The sequence below is a fragment of the Manduca sexta genome, chromosome 18 (assembly GCF_014839805.1).
Source record: "Manduca sexta isolate Smith_Timp_Sample1 chromosome 18, JHU_Msex_v1.0, whole genome shotgun sequence".
NCBI classification, from domain to species: Eukaryota; Metazoa; Arthropoda; class Insecta; order Lepidoptera; family Sphingidae; genus Manduca; species Manduca sexta.
The window spans coordinates 9,905,973-9,922,930 of record NC_051132.1 but is presented as its reverse complement, the minus strand read 5'-3'; the positions used below and the strand labels follow the sequence as shown (position 1 = coordinate 9,922,930).

At 34.8% G+C, this 16,958-nt stretch overlaps 1 protein-coding gene across 3 annotated transcripts in view; it reads right to left on the bottom strand.

The window, feature by feature from the left end:
- LOC115456454 overlaps positions 1–16,958 on the bottom strand; it is a 44,064-nt gene that overhangs the window by 15,795 nt on the left and 11,311 nt on the right. The window contains exons 1-2 of one of the 3 annotated variants that reach the window (XM_030185536.2): positions 15,774–15,923; positions 12,974–13,026 (exon numbers count right to left, since the gene is read on the bottom strand). The exons of the other annotated variants lie outside the window; for them this stretch is intronic. Coding sequence (XP_030041396.1) covers positions 12,974–13,026; positions 15,774–15,795 — 75 coding nt within the window. The 5' untranslated portion in view covers positions 15,796–15,923. Of the gene's footprint in view, positions 1–12,973; positions 13,027–15,773; positions 15,924–16,958 lie in introns of those variants that run through there. 3 annotated transcript variants of the gene reach the window in all.

The following is a 16,958-nucleotide window of genomic DNA, read 5'->3' as shown; positions in this document are numbered from 1 at the left end:
TGCGTGGCGAACACGTTCTTGGATACAGTCAAGACCTCGTGAAAACTGAATATAGTAATATTGAATGGCGTCAAAAAATAGTTGCGTTGTCAAACGGCTGTTTTGATAACTTTAGTTGCTGACTGTACGTAACTAAACTAAGTTGTGTTCGCAGTGAAATAATTGCTGTTTAGGTAATTTTAGATGTTGACTCTACATTACCGCAGTCACTCCGTAAATCCTATCACCGATAACAAATATTAACAATGTTCGAACTAATGGGGGGAATTAATTCTAAGCTCTACAGATGTTGCGTAGATTAGTGGGTGGACCATAGGCTGCTAATTGTGATTATATTCGTGTCAATGTCGCTAATATTACACTTTGAAATCGATTACATACTTAAAAAGGTGCTAAGTCTCTATTCACCTACTATATTGGGTGGCGTTCTTAGTGGTAAAAAATCTGTTTGCCCTCATTACACTATTAACGGAAACGTTATTCAACAGAAAGAAGAAATTATGGATCTAGGTGTGATGTTTGATAAAAAGTTAACGTTTATTCCTCATCTAGAAAAAATAATAAAAAAATCGGCAAAAATGTTAGGTTTTGTTTTGAAACAGCAAAATATTCCGAAAATCCAAGACTAAAAATATTACTTTACAACAGTTTTGTGCGCAGCGTATTGGAATACTGTAGCATCGTTTGGCGTCCACATTACGCTACCCATTCTTTACGATTGGAGCGAATACAAAACGCTTTTGTGGCACTTGGCTTTGCAACTGGGAAAGCAAAAACTGCCTTCTTACAATAGCAGGTTAGAATTTTTCAAAATATGTTCTCTCACTAAGCGAAGGGATTTATTAGATATGACTTTTTTATTTAAAGTCTTCAGAAATAAAATAGACTGCCCTCAACTCTTAGAACTATTTAGCATACGTGCGCCGAGTAGAATTCCTCGCAACCCCATCACACCTCTCTATCCGCCACCCCTTACACTTTGTTAATAGCTGCAGTCCTAGCCAGAACATAATTAAGTAAGATCCGTTTTGTCTTAATATAAGTTCTCACTGAATTATAGATTGTAAGGGAAGTGTAATACTAAATTAACACACCTTATTGCATGCTGTGGGGATTACCATAGTGTGGTTGTGCATTTAGCTTGTTTACATTTGTAATCGATTACCTTTTGTAAAAGTGTTTTTAATCTAACATATTGTTGGCGTTCTTAGTGGTAAAAAAAAAAAAAATAAAAAAAATTACAATTTATTCCTAAAGCAAATAAAATAATCAAAAAGACAAACATTAATTAGATTAATGACTAATTATATTTTTTTTATTACCCGATGGGTATTTTGCTATTACTTTATCAACATAAAATTAAATACTTAATTATAATGACTAGCAATTATAAAATACGGGCGGTTAGTTCATTGCTTCGTGTGCAAATTAAAATATAACAAAAATAACGGCTAGCTACTTAATCTCTGGCTACCTAATCTATAGTTGTGTCCAATTTATTGTCAAAAGTTTTCCGTCTTACAATGAACACTTTCATCGTAACTGCCAATTCCGAATTCTTCAGGGCTAGGGCCATGTTACCAGTGGGGACGTTAGGGGATTGTGAACGGGGTAACTGCCTAAGCAATAGGGCTTTATAATTTTTTTACCCTCGTCCTGCAACCGGATAAAAATGTTTCGGAAAGATATGACGCCCAGGGCTCCGCGGTTAAGGCATCCAGTCGATGTTAGAATATTTGCCAGGTCTACCAAAATTCCTATAATTCGGAAGAAATACATCGTCATCATCATGCTACATCTATTCCATCTTATCTTTATTCCCAAGTCAGTTAAATCCACACAATAATAATGTCCAAAGCATAGTTTTTAATATCGTCGTGTAGTTTTGAAATCTTATCTTTTGCATTACGATAAGTGATAACGTTTCGCGTCCTTTTAGTTATGGATTTACGTAACTTTACGGTGTATCACGTGAGAGATTGCACACATCCCGTTACGTGACAGTTCGGTTAACATTGGCATTTTTAATGGGTTGTAGTATTAGCCTGGGTTCCTATATATCTTCTACAACTGATAGAAAGCACTATTGCGAACGTTGTTTAATTTATTCTAGAAACATGTATGGTGCCAGCAGAGCCTATATAAGTAGTATTTTCTATGCAACCAGGATCTCAAGAAAGCTATACGACCGTCTTTAATGACGATCTGAATCTTGGAGAATAAACCAATCAAAATTAGTTATTTCTAAACATTTTTGATAAAAAAAATTGTTTGGTCGGTCCAGTTTTTCGATGGTTTGATAATCGAGATCGTGTATTAAAATCGGGGATAGAACTTCAGCGAAATAGAGACCTTAAAAACATGATGTAATAAAGAAGAGAGATAAAAAGGAAACTAATCGTCTAATCTAACATAATTTTAAACCAAAGAAAGCCTTGCAAAAGCAATACTAATCCAACTCCTTCGTACACGCGCTACAAAAGCACCGCATCCTCTGATAATTTTTATACCGTCTGCCAGTAACCCAAATACCCAAATAGTGTGATAGCGTTATCAAATTTATCGCGTTATCAGTATGCGGATATTATCGCAAGGGCATTAGTTTCGCTGTTATCAATAATTATATATTGCCATTATAAATCTTTGTTTTGGAAATATAAACACTGATATAGCCTATGGTCTTTCGCTTGTTATGATGAGATCATCAGGCTCCTGGCCTCGCTCCCATCACATCACACTTGGTGAAAAGTCGGTGCCCTGGTTGCACCTATGCCTTCCCCTTTTGAGATAGAGGCATTTGTGTTTGTTTTTGTATTGAATAACTCTCCTAGCATCCATACATCTTGGACGTGGACTGATTATTTTATAGTTCCAAACCAACTGTAGTTGCGCACGAGTCGCGAGATTAAAGTAGCGTGAATATCGTATGTAATCTCAAGATTGTAATCTGTTTGTTGATCAATAAATAAATAACCTCGGTATCACCTGTTAGGTATCTAAAAGGCTTGCAAAATACCGACTTTGAAATACCAAAGTCCCTTATTAGACGACATATTTTCATTACACTATACTAAACATATGCCGGACAATTCGCCTAAACAAGTAAACAATGACCCACTACGGTCTATTTAAAGGTCATAGCAAATATTTATTAACTAACTTTTGCCTGATGCTCCGCCCGCGTGTTTTTCCATACATATTTTACCGGGATAAAACCAGCCATAGCACTCAAGAGTCACTAGTCACTACTTACTAGTAAAAAAAAAACAAAATCGGTTTAATAGTTCCCGAAATTAGAAAGTACTGTAGCCATATTTCATAGCAATAACAAACAACGTATGCCATGCTTATCAATTGCACAATATTATGCGAATGATATCTGCCATGCCACATTAATTATTGCCCGTATCGATGGGCTAAAGATTGTAGGACACAACACAGAAATCAATTTCAATCGAATGGATTCAATTTAATGTTTTTTTTTGTTTAAAAATACCTTTTGTAGCTTTTATGACCTATAAAAAGTAATGACCGAAGCCCCCATGCAACGCGCAAGCGTATTATAAAAACATAGATACATAATAATGTACCTATAGTGAAAACTTATACATTTTATACAGGAAATAGAAAAACTACAATCGGCATCCATTATTTACCTATTAACAAGACCTATTTATCTAAAAACCTATTTAATAATATTAATATCAGCTCTGCACAATGTTAACGTTTGTTATCATTAAAACTTATCTCATACAGGCATTAGCTAAGTGCAAAGATTAGTCCGTCTACAATTCTAGACACGCGCACACTGTGACACAGTTAGCGATAACATTGACCTATGAATTTAAATAGTCTTGATTTATATATTTTTAAAATTTTCTAGAATCTTCCCGAATTTATGAATGTACAGTATATAAAGGATTTCGGGTTATCAAAAGTAAAATTTTAATATCATTCCAGATTAGAATGATATAATATTTTACTGAGATGTAACTATTATTAATTGTATATCAGGCAATAATTTGTGTTGGGGGGCATGGAAAGTACAGAAGTACGGATTTTTATCACGTGAAATTGCGGGTATTAACCTCTGGAAATGTATTTATTAAGTATTAAACTATTGTTATTGCTTTAAATATGTAGAATTATATGTTTTATATAGTTCATATAATATTTTTTGTGTCTGTTGATGCTTGACAGCCCTATCTCTATACGTAGATTTACATCACAAAATTGAAGCATCAAGTAGACATGCGTATTTGATAATTATAAGAGAGTTTAAGTATTAAGTATATCATTTTAAAATATTTTAAACAATCGACTAAAATACACTAGTGATTTCCAAACATTTTAAACATAAAACATTTACCAATGTTCGCCCACAAATACCTATTCGTTTTCCGATCACGACTCACTTGCGCTTACGGCGCGGCGCAGCGAAGCGCTGAATCGCTCAGCAGTTGCACCATGCCGCGTCTTCCTCACTTAACGGAACAGTTTCTAGTTTAACTCGACAGTACAATGTACAATATTTGGTTTGTAAACGTTAATTTATGTTACTATGCTAATAAAAATCATATGTTGAGACGCCGCGCGACTCATATTGTTTTGCTGTGCGCGAAAAGGACAGATAGATAATATAGCCCGCGTGTGAACAGGACGATCGATTGTTTGTCAACATTGTAGCGGCAATTTAAATTTAGAACTGGTAGGTAATCTTCCGCGTGTTGAATTTAGATAAGATAATATGATGAATATTGAATAATGAAAACTATGTTGTGTTTCGGCCTATTCAGTGCATGTTAAGTAAAGTTTACTCACACGCGACGTTTACGATACGGTTAACGGTAAACAATCGCGCGCCGCTTTTCTCTTTTTTACACGCATCGCTTCCTGGAAACTCATCGAGCTCTTATATCCAACGAGTGTTGCGGGCATCGAGCGGTGTATTTTTATGCGATAAAAAATTTAAAATTAGAACGATGTAAACACGCGTGGTTACGTAAAAATACTCGTAGATTTACACAGTAAATAAAATAATTAACTTCACAGTAATGTTTTTTTTTTTACTATAAACGAAACAAAACTAATTGTATATTTTCCAAAGTGCAGGATACGTGGGTACTGCAATTTTCACAAAGTCAATATTGCAAAAATCAAACGAACCTGTATTGCGCAATAAAATTATATAATTGCGTCGTTTTATAGTTACAATGGACCGTGTACCATAGTAATATAAACGCGAAGATGTTTGCATGACGCGCTAGAATCGAACAAAGAACAAAGAGATGATTCACAAAATCATTTCAGGCAATTTTTTAAAAACATCCTTTCGGTGGCTGCATGTAGGGCGTTAAGGAAACGGGCGTCAAGACACATTACACTGAAAAGGCTTCTGAAAACAGATTATTTAGTCAAAGTTATTAGTATTTGTTCTGCAACGGAACATTCCAATTTACACAGAATATTCGGAAATTATATTGTTGCAAACCACAAGAACGAGCCAACTTCGCGTAAGTTTTTGTACTAAAATTTTCCTTACAATGATTATACCTGCCAGACCTTTTCAATAATTATGGTCAAAACACTAAGACTTCACAAAAAAACTTATGATCGATTTTCCGAACTAACCACGGAGTATTTAGAGTATTTCATTGACTTCGTTTAGACTGGTAGAATCAAGTTCAGAATAACCACTTCGACATAAAAAGATATATAAGAATTAATGGTGTCGGTATTGTGCCGTCCTGTCGCTTATCATTAGGTGAGCAACTCGCTTGTCTTGTTATTAATTTGGATAAAAATTAATCGACAAAATCAGCCATTAAAAACTGACCGCGTCTCGCTTTAATCTCGAAACTTGACATCGAAGAGGTCGCCAGTCGACACGCGAAATTCAATGATTCATAATAAACTCACTTCAGGTCAATATCCCTTGACAGTATGTGGGACGCGAAATTATAGCTACAGGCGGATGTCTTCATATTTAAGGAACAAACTTTTAAGTTTCTTTGGGTTGGACATGCGAAAATGACGAATGGAACTCTACAAAGCTGTCACTATGACGTAGGTTAAAGTAATAAAAAAAGAATCTTATTATACGTACTTTTAGGGTCTAAATTAGTCTTTACTTAAGACAATAGTTTTGAGTTGTGACTAACCTTGTTTACTGACATTTTAATCAGTTTTTTACTTCTCGCTGTTTTCATATTGTTCCTAAAGGATATAATAATGAAAGAGACAATAAACTATGAAATAACTTTACAAATAATAAAGGATATTTACAGCGTCCAACAATATTTAAAATTAAAATATAAACGACATAACAAAAAAAAAGATTGGAAATAATCAAGAAAATTATACATATTGCCAACTGATTCTTTGTTAACAGCTTGTTGCTACGGATTAATAGAATAATTTCTATTTTTTAACACTGACCCATAATTTTTTTTCAATCCACAGTTTGTGCTACGTAATCATCGATCCGACATTCACTTCTTTCAAAGTCGCAATTGCATCGTTGAGTAAAAACAATTACTAAACGAATGCACGAGCATTCGAAAGAAATTTATTATTCTGTTTATTTTACTGTTATAGCGTCACAGATTTCATTCTACAACAAATACTGTTAATCATTAATTTGGAACTGTTTTAGTATATTTAAAATCTTTACTGTCTTAGATACTCTATTGGTGTAGAAAGAAAATCTATACCTAAATGGAAAATATTTAATTGCAGCGGAAGAAATCGCTACATTGGCTAACTGGTCACTGTGTACCAGGCGTGCATAAAGTCACAAGAGCACTTTTGTATTCTAATCGGGTAACCTTCACAACACGCCAATGTAAGTTTATATTACGATAATCAAATTTAATCTTTATATCTTTAGCGCTACGAAGCAAATTCAATTAGCGTCAATTACGACCTTTCGGAACATTGGCAACGACAAGGTAATCCGTTAAAATAGAATGATCCATTTTAAGCCCTAACCAGATGAATAGAGTGCGCATTATGATCTGTCCGTACTGCATGTATGACGTTTTTTAAATTTGGAACTACGTTCGAATGCAACCTGACGTCACTCGACCTCTCCCCGAGCCCTTCTGACCCAGATCAGCTGTCGTCAGGCGGAAAATAACACTGGCAGCTGAATGCGCTTTACATCGTCGGCTGTTCAGTGAATGTGAATTTAAAAGCGCTAGCAGCAAGATAAATCGCGTTGATTACTTTTTTAGAGAGGCGTCGTGGGGTCTAGACAGGTTTTGTGTACGTTTAGAAGATTTGACGCAATGAATTAAACCTTGGCATGGATTTTGCTTTGCCGATCACGTTTTTCGAGCCTCCGGCGCTAAATCACTATTACTACACCTGCCAAATTACAAACACTATTATTCTATTTAAAATATTCCAAATTTAAAAGATGTTAATTAAATTGGGCCAAATGACATCATCACTTAACGGTTATGTTAGCCTGGTGTGAAAACCCGTTAATGACTCAATGGTCAGTGTTTTTTATTAGTCACTCAACATAGCGGCGTGTGTAGCCCAAATAATCAAAGTCCAGTGTTGCCAGATTTATGTTTGAAACATTACCGGGCGCTATAGTCGGCCAGGTCAGCGATTGCAACAGGGCGCCTGAAGCGATGTATAACACAAGGTAACCAAAACCGCGGCACATTCTATTTATATTCACATTGTGCCAGTAATCGATTGTGGTCACCGATACCGCTTATCAATGACACGAGCGATATTATATTATGCGACCATTATGCGGTCATAACTTGACCGTTCCGTGAAGTTAACTATGAATCTACGACCATATGAAAGACAGCGATTAATGAACGAAATAAAGGCGGAATAGAGTAACCAGGACACAGGACCTATGGATAATTATATGTATCATGCTTAGATTAAACAGCGATTGCAATTTCAAGCTGGTTTGGGCATAGTCATTTGATATCATTGGTTTTATGCGGCATAAATTATGCCTAAATACCTAGTTAATGAGACACTTCCAAAATAAATATATTTTAAATACATATTCCACTCTTAGGATTATCATAAAAAATATATTATATAGAAAAACGTAAGACAAGATCTACTTTTATGTTATGCGATCTCGATACATCTTGAAATCTTAAATGAAACAAAATCAGGATTATTTTGATTCAACTCCGATCGACCGGTTCCTGATATAGAACAACGTAGATGGTATGTTATACTCGATAATCTAAAATCAGGAATAGGATTACAATATAATATTTTTACTCTATTCCATATTCCTCAAGTCCACAAAGTTTAATTTTGTATATTTTTATGTCGGAACTAATATATTTCCCGAACCCTGACTCTTATCGCCATACTCGTTAGTCACCGTGACCATAGCTCGAGATAAATTTTAAATTAGGAACTCACTAACAGTTATGCAGTATGCCACAAGTACAATGTTACGTTTATTGGATTTTTGGTTTTAAACATTTAAAAAGACTTCTTGTTCGATTTTCGATTGTAGCCGCATCAAAAAACTTATTTTTAACCGACTTCAAAAAAAGGAGGAGGTTACCAATTCGACGTGAATGTTTTTTTTTTAATAAATCCCAAGACTCAATCAGAATACTACAATACCCTCGCAGTTTTGTTTGTGAAATCTTCCATTTGTATCAAACGTAATGTTTTACAAGAGGTTTATACGAGATAAGGGTATAGATGTACTATACACATCCTATCCGCCCTTTGTTATCCACAGTGTCAGATAACAGTTAGCTATTACCCCTTGATGGCTTTATCTAAGTTTGATAGAACATCGATTACTGCGCTTGGGTTGTGGAATACTTCAATACATATACCTGATAACTAACACACTTTTTGTTAAACATTCTAATAATGTGATATAAAAAAAAAAAACAATATAAAAAGTTTAAAAAAATATAAATTGTGACCAAAATAAAAGATAATTTTATACCGAAGAGACGAAGAGAGTAATATGACCGAATGAAAGATTCATGGAATAATTTATATGAAAAATATCCACCGAGGGAAAAGTTATTGCTTTTATGGTTTCTTTTGATATTTTCAGCTGAATGCTTACTATAAATAAAGATGTTCAACCATTTCAAACCTTTAACATTTAATTAGATTTAACTATTTAACTGTTGCTTAGTCAGACTCCGAGGTTTCGATTGCATCATAATATGTACCTAGTACCTACTGCTATAGAGTCTATATTTTCCAGATAATAAATTATATTCTATAGGGTCATAAGCGCCTACCAATCGATGGAATTATTATATTGATACTCCCCGATATTCTATTTCGTAGCGTGCTAGGCTATCAGCTATATAAACATATGATTAAACTTCATCTATGCTGTTGCAAATATCTTTTAGTAGTATGATTACAATTGCACGAACGAATGAATGAGTTTTTTCTTTGTAATCCATTGTTTCAAATTAATTGTGACCTTTACGTAGTTTAAAAACTTGTTTTGCATTGCTTTGTTACTTTCCAAATTTTAAAAGCAAAATACAAACCGGAATGTTCGGCTTTAACTTGTGATTTTTGTTAACAAGAAATTCGTAATTTTATACATTTTATAAGTGGTCATAAATCTATGACAATTAACAACATCTTTTATCTCTAAGTTAGCTAGTATAATCATAACAAATAAGGCAAAACTTTTTATAACAATAGGCCCGCTAAGAAATAATTTTAATTATAAACGAAGCATTAACTGTCCTATAACAGATTGTAATTAATTAAGCCTGTTTCCAGCTAATTCACTTACAACTCGCTAACAATATATTAGGTAATTAACTGAGTGAACTATTGGAATGAATGTATGAACGTATGAACGAATGACAGAGCGGCACCAACAGCGCCCAGATCTAGGCAGCGCGGGTCGACTGACCCAGATTCATGAATCGACCCAGTTTCCAAGAGACACTTATACAGCGGGCAGGTTATTGTCGTTGGTTGCTATTTTCGCCGGCCGATATGCTGACGGTGAGCGGTCACCATCTAATATTGCATTACTGTTTCGTAAGAAAAAAACGCTTGCGTCATCGTTTAGTGTGACGTTTGGAGGCCGAGACTCCCAGCGCAGTCGGTAACAATATGAGAACGCTAGAGCAGAGGCTAAGTTGATTTGTCCCTACTATTATAAATCGTAAAAACACAATTAATGCCTAAAATCATTCATGGAAGAAAAACAAAACGTAACAATTCTACACTTCTATGAGGTAATTTTATATTTAAAGTAATTGGCCTCGTTTAAACAAAAGTTATATTTATTAGCATTATTGTTTCCCGAACTTAGTACAGACGTAGATACCTTTATGAACTATTTAAATGAAAATAATCTGTCATATTTCATCCTATTAACACCATCCAACAACAAAAAAATATACCCCCAGAATCACTTTTGTTCATGCAAGGTAGAACTATAGACCGTACCCTCAGACCAGCACGCCGCCATCCCCTTTGCGAATCCGGCGGCCATTATAAATTCGCACAACCACTTTCACTGTATAAAAAGTCTCTGCCAACCCAGCTGGTACAATGCACAAAGCGTTGGTTGCGTTCTCAATACGAGCGATACATGTTTTTTTTTAGTACAGACCCCGCAGTCAATACTCGGGGAAAACAGCGAACGATATACTAGATTCCCTCGGCTTAGCGACTGCAGGGCCCTGAAGAAAAGTGGAAAAGGAGATAAATGGGGGGGAGTGAAGGTGAAGGAAGAGAAAGATACTAGGATGGGCGGAGCGGAAAGGGAATGGATATGTTCGCGTGCCCTTTATATGTAGGCTCATTCTCATTCATCTCAATGTCTTAATAATAGCAAGAGATATACACAGTGCACTGTGTGCTTAGGGTCGCGACAAATGTCCCCCCATGCATGGGCGTGCATTTGGTGTGACGACCAAGCGCACAAAAATTGTCTTAGGGGCGATCGATACGTTAATGTTGGTGGCAAACGTACCGCTAGAAGGTTGATGAGCAATTCCTCTTTCAAGTTCAAAAATCTATTGGAACATTCGCTTGGTGCTAGGACAATTATTGTCGCATGGCGTTATATTCTGATGAAATAATTCCTCAATCAAAGGTCTATATTGAGTTTTAACAGCCCTGGTTAGGCTTCTGCTGTCACCTGGTGCGGATACGGTAAACCACCTTAAAAGCTCCTGATGGGACAGTCCTCCACTATTGTTGATGGGATACACGTATAAAATACGTGACTCTACATTAATTCCCCATTTCCCCTCCTTCCCTACCTTCTTCTTGCTATCCTTCTGATCCCTCAAGCACATTTTGATATACTTCACTAATTTTAGAATTAAACTATTATGAAACTTATAATGCGATACCTCTGGGTGACGAGAGCAATGCAGTGATACTTCGCAGTTCAAAGCCCTAGGTCAGAGTTGGTTCAAAGGTCTTGTTTATAGACAGTCTTCATACAAGGTCTAGCTTGTCGCATCAGTCAGTATCAAATTACCTGCAGCAATCCGCGAAAAAATACTAGCGTACTTATCGAGAAAGTGTTCCAATTAGTTCAGTGGTACGCGCGTGACGGAAGGACGTTCAAACAACACTGTCACACTGACATAGATCTTTTGGCCTCCCAACCACCCAATACGTTTTTAATTAGTAACAAACCGATATACGGTTACACTTTCCATTATGTTAGTACGTTCCTTTAACCGCGAAGTGTTAGCAATGCATGAATGGCGAACCTTGTATGGTACCATATAACAAAGTAACATACACGACTTGTTAAAGAAAAATTTGCGTTGTTTTAGTCTCCTTATATACTAACTAATGCTTACAACTTTACGTGTGTAAAAGTTCACTCACGGGTTAAAATGTAGCCTATAGCATTCGAAGATAACATATCAGTTAGTGAAAGATTTTTCAGAATTTAACAATTATTTTGGAGCTTATCCCGTTCCTATAGAAAAACGAACCTTTGAGTTATGTACATATTATACGCGTAGATATATAAAATCTTATTATACTAACAGTTCAATTTGATTATAGAAGATATTCCAAAACATATATCTCTCCAGTATACATAAACCCAATTCAGATAATGCGAAGTTTACCGAAACCTCAAGTTAGTTGCGATACATTTACTTTACTCTGAAATATGTAGTTTGGTATTGTTTCATGATAGAGAAAGTAAGACAAAGCAGACTGATCCAAAGTTATCCAAGAGTATGTCTCAAAATAAATGTACGTAACAAAATAGTTTTTACAAAATATTATCATGATTTTTACTGTTTCATCTGTATTTTAATATTTTAATTATCATAAATTATTTAATAGAACGAAAGTATTAAAACAAACAAAAAAAAGATGAGACGTAACAATATTCTTAAGAACTATTTCGTTACCTACAAAAAAAGCATCCTAATTCCTAAGTAGTAAGACTCCTAAACTATCAATTTAACAAGAATCTATATTAATAATTATTACTCAGAAAAATAAAAATACTGAAATAATACTGCCGAGTCCCTTTATAAATATTATTTATAAGTAAGGACATAAAATTCTATTGATCTATATACTATAAGTTTATTTAAAATGTCATTATTACGAAAACATTTATTGTGAGAACTCGACGCCTACACTTCCTCGGTTCTTTTGATTTTTGTAGCAGCTAATACAAAGCAAGCAAGTCATTTCATGGTAAGTGAATACAGCCGCCCATGTACACAAACACCTGGTTGCCGGTAGTTGTTTGTCGTCGATTATATCTTTTTTGTCCTTTAGCTATCCTACTTGCGAGATGAAAGATTTTTAAGTTTATTTTCTCGTAGTCCATTCGAATTAAAGAAACTACGGAAAGCGGATCCTTGCCAATATAGTGGGATAGCCAGAAAAAAAACACTTGAGAAAAGTCACTGTCAGAAATCGTATGTTCCCCTTTAGATACCGGAATGCTGATTTCCCCTAAACATAGCTTACTCACTGTGTCCACAGCATTTTCAGAACTGCACGTCTCCAGTACTTCAAAACACTCACCTGAAACAAAAAATAATATATATTCGTATTGGTAACATAAATAATTTGGTAATGGTATAATAAGCCTTAATAATATATTATCATGTTTAATAAATAAATAAATACATATAAGTTGGAGACACATTTCATCTCACTATGTTTCAAATTATGAACCGTGTGCTTCACGATCAGGTTTTTTGTATTGTTACCATTGTTAAAGTATGCGTCTTACACAGTAGTATAACAAAAAATAAGATGTAAGCCAAAGACCCGACCAGCGTCCTTGGTGAGGCCCTTGACCATTGGACCAAGACACGGATGATGAAACAGAACACAATGAAATCTGTCGAGATTACTTCCTAATGGTGCGCCCACTCGCGCGGGTGCCCTTAGTAGGCATTGTTTCAATCAATATGAAGGTAAAGCAAACCTTGATTATCATATGTTAAATTATTCAATAGATTACCAAAAGTGTATTGCATTCGATAACGTGATGTAATCGTTTAAATTTGGAAAGAAAAATAATTGTTTTGAATTACTTTGTAATGACCAATCCATCTATGGGGGAAAAAAGTCATTCAAGGACATCTATGTTGCTCCTATACCAACAGTATCCTACAAAGTAACCTAAAACTCGACAACTCATTTGATGCTGAATGTTGATAAATAATCATATAAGCAAAGGCCTTTATTTTTAATAACGGCAAAGTCATTTCACTGGACCTGATTTTAGTAAAAAAAAGCCTGAGAGATATGGACTAACAAAATGTAAATATCCAAGGAAATGTTGTGTGTATGGGAAACCGACTTAATAAAGGAGTGTAGTATAAGTGTTGGTAAACAATAACTGCTCCACAAGCCAGGTGAATATACTTGTACCCGAAACCCTTTGTCGTCTGTACGTTGACCTGAGTCTGGGAACAGTCTAGCCCAAGTCTAGACTACTACTCGCCCCCCCCTCAATAGTCTCTCAAATTTGAGGTTCGACGTCCAGGAGGGCAACGTGTTAATAAAATTATAATATATTTTATGTGGGAATTTTAAACAGTACAAAAGGTCGTGTTACCTTTGTTACGAACTTGAACTCATTTTTGTGTCAAACGGGGTTTTGGTGAGAATTTGCCCGAGCTTAAATGTCAAAGTTTCTTCATGACAATATTCATTCCAAAATCATAATATAGTAGTATGAAACCCCGCATTAGTAATAAACGAATCGTAGTTCAACTAAAAACTTAACTTTCTTTTGTTTAAATTGAAAGTCAAAGAAACAATACTCAAGGTTAACGAGTTATTACAAATGTTTATTCGTAGCGGCTTAAATATGCTGAAGTCGAGATTCAGAGGTCAATACTAGAATTATACCTATCACCAGATGCGCAAAGTATTAACAAAACACAACTAAATTAACATACATTTTATGTACGAATAACAGAGTATGTTAATTCTTCTACGTCACTTTAAATAGTATTTGGTTAGCATGCCATATTACAGCTTGACGAAGAGGAAGGGGGTCAAGTGTGGGTCACATATTACAGGGCTCCTTAATTAAATGATAGGGCACGAGGAAACCAATTCGAGATGGCCACGCCTCTAGTTAATCGACGTAGACTTAGGCAATCCCAATCTTACTCTTAAATTCTGAGAAATTGGATTCAATTTACAATATTAATTGTATATCTTTCTTCGTGTAAAATATTAATGAATAAATAATTGACCAATGTAAACCTTGTTAGTCTTTTTATTTTTTGTGCGAAAACCTACATATCTAATATTTATCTCTTTGCATATGCCCCTACTGTTGCAGATGCTCATGGGCGACGGTGGTCACTTTCTTTCAGGTGACACGTATGTTCGTTTGTCCCCTATAAAAAAAAATATTTGCATGTGAACTTTAATCTTAACACGCTTTATAAGGCAAAGATAGTAAAGTTTAGATACAACAAACACATCTACGCAAGTACTGTGCAATATTTTAAGACACATTTTTCTATCTCCTGTAAAATTTTACTTAAAACATTTACTAGCTGCTCACCGCCGCTTAGAGTGTTCTTGTAAAATTTTTTTTGTACTTCTGTCCACCCCTCCAAACAGTAAGTCGTGCATAATATTAACCGACTTTGAATAACCTTATTTATGTGTATTCTCATACCCTGTCGAGTGCACACAATAGCCCCGAATCAATTTTCCGGTTTCTTATACATATTGAATACGTAAACATCGTCTGGTTATATTTTTGTGATCCATTTGAATCACAAATGTTGACCTTACATCGTTACTACGCCTTTGTTTATACAAAAAAAGAAAAAAACCAGATGGTATATCGATTTTAAATTCAAAAACGGAGATCGTGGTTTCGATCAATGTCCTCTAATATAGTTGGTGCCCTCTGCCACGTTGTATAGTTCATTAAATAAATATATTCCACTTGTATTAATAATGATTATTAATGTTCAGTGACAATAGTGAAAAGTAAATATTAATATGTTTTTTAATAAAACCTTATATGCAAATGTCAATACATTTGTAATGTAATAGTTTATTCTTTTAGTTGATAAAAAAAAGTATATTTTTAAAACTCGAAATATTGTTTCAAGGATATATTGTACCTCAAAAATTATCGAATAATCTAGTAAATAAACCTAACCTCGTAGTACAACCCTTATGAATAAATCAATGAGCGAATAAAAAAGCTTATGAATATTTTAAAAATGCTTGGTTTTCTTTTAGAAAACATGGAAGTCCAAAAAACAAAGCATATTAATACTTACTGACACCAAACAAACAAAACATTATTGCAAATATCACAGATTTTGACGTATACTTATTATAAAAAGAGCACTTTTAAAAAATTCATACAAAAGAACTTCGAAGATATTTGCCACTCCGCGAATGAGAGGTCCGCGCCGCCCGAGGTCCCGGCGCAGACTGACCGAGTCTCTGGCGCAACAGGTCGAAAACTTTTCTAACTACCTACATCTCGTCTAGACGGGGTGTGCGGTGGGTGGGACCCTGCAGTAGCAAGATGCATTTGATTTTCATTGGTTCAATAATTTAAAGTTTAAAAGTATAGTTGCATTTTTTTAATTTAAATCACGACATCTCCCATTGTCTTCTTCAGTTAACATTATGTTTTTTTTCTTTTCGTAAACCACAGAAAATAGTTATGCATTGAGTGACATATACAGGTTGGAATTTAATTCACTGTTTGCCTGAAATTCAGTTCTTTTCCACTAATGAAATATTCAAATATAGAGCGCAAAATATTTGACAACCAATCAGCACTAACAGTATTACTAATTGCCCAACAACTTATATAAAATGTACACCTGAGCAATTTATTGTACATCTGATAAATCACTTTATACGTCGGAATTAGACAAACCTTGGAACACTGAGTCTAAGTTATGAAAAGAAGGCATGAGAACGACACATGGATAACCAACTATTGATTAGTTGAAAATATAAATATTCAGCATAAGCACATCTCAAGAACCTGTCTAGCAGACAGCTTTAACTAAATAGCAATTTTTACAACGAAGTTACATAGTTAATGCAACTGATATCGTGAATCAAGAAGGACTCAAACGTTTTGCTTCTAATGATCGTGTTACCCGTCTAAAAACCACAAATACTCGTACATAATTCCTAGTTAAAAACTATATTGACCTTTGCCATTCGCGATTATATTGTTATAGTGAATCATACAGTACTTTCCTGGAACTGTATAAAAAATCGTTCTGACCTATAGTTTGATAGTGACTCACTGGTCTTAAAAAAATATGATAAGCTGTCCGTACTAACAAAAAATCACTTAGTTTTTGAACATGGCCCGGAACATGCTCGTCATTTTAGTCACAAAAAGTGATTTTATAATATGGAAATTAAATTTGTTATCTCTCTCTCTCTCTCTCTCTCTGACCAATTTTCCCACATAATGATGGGGTCAGCCTTCA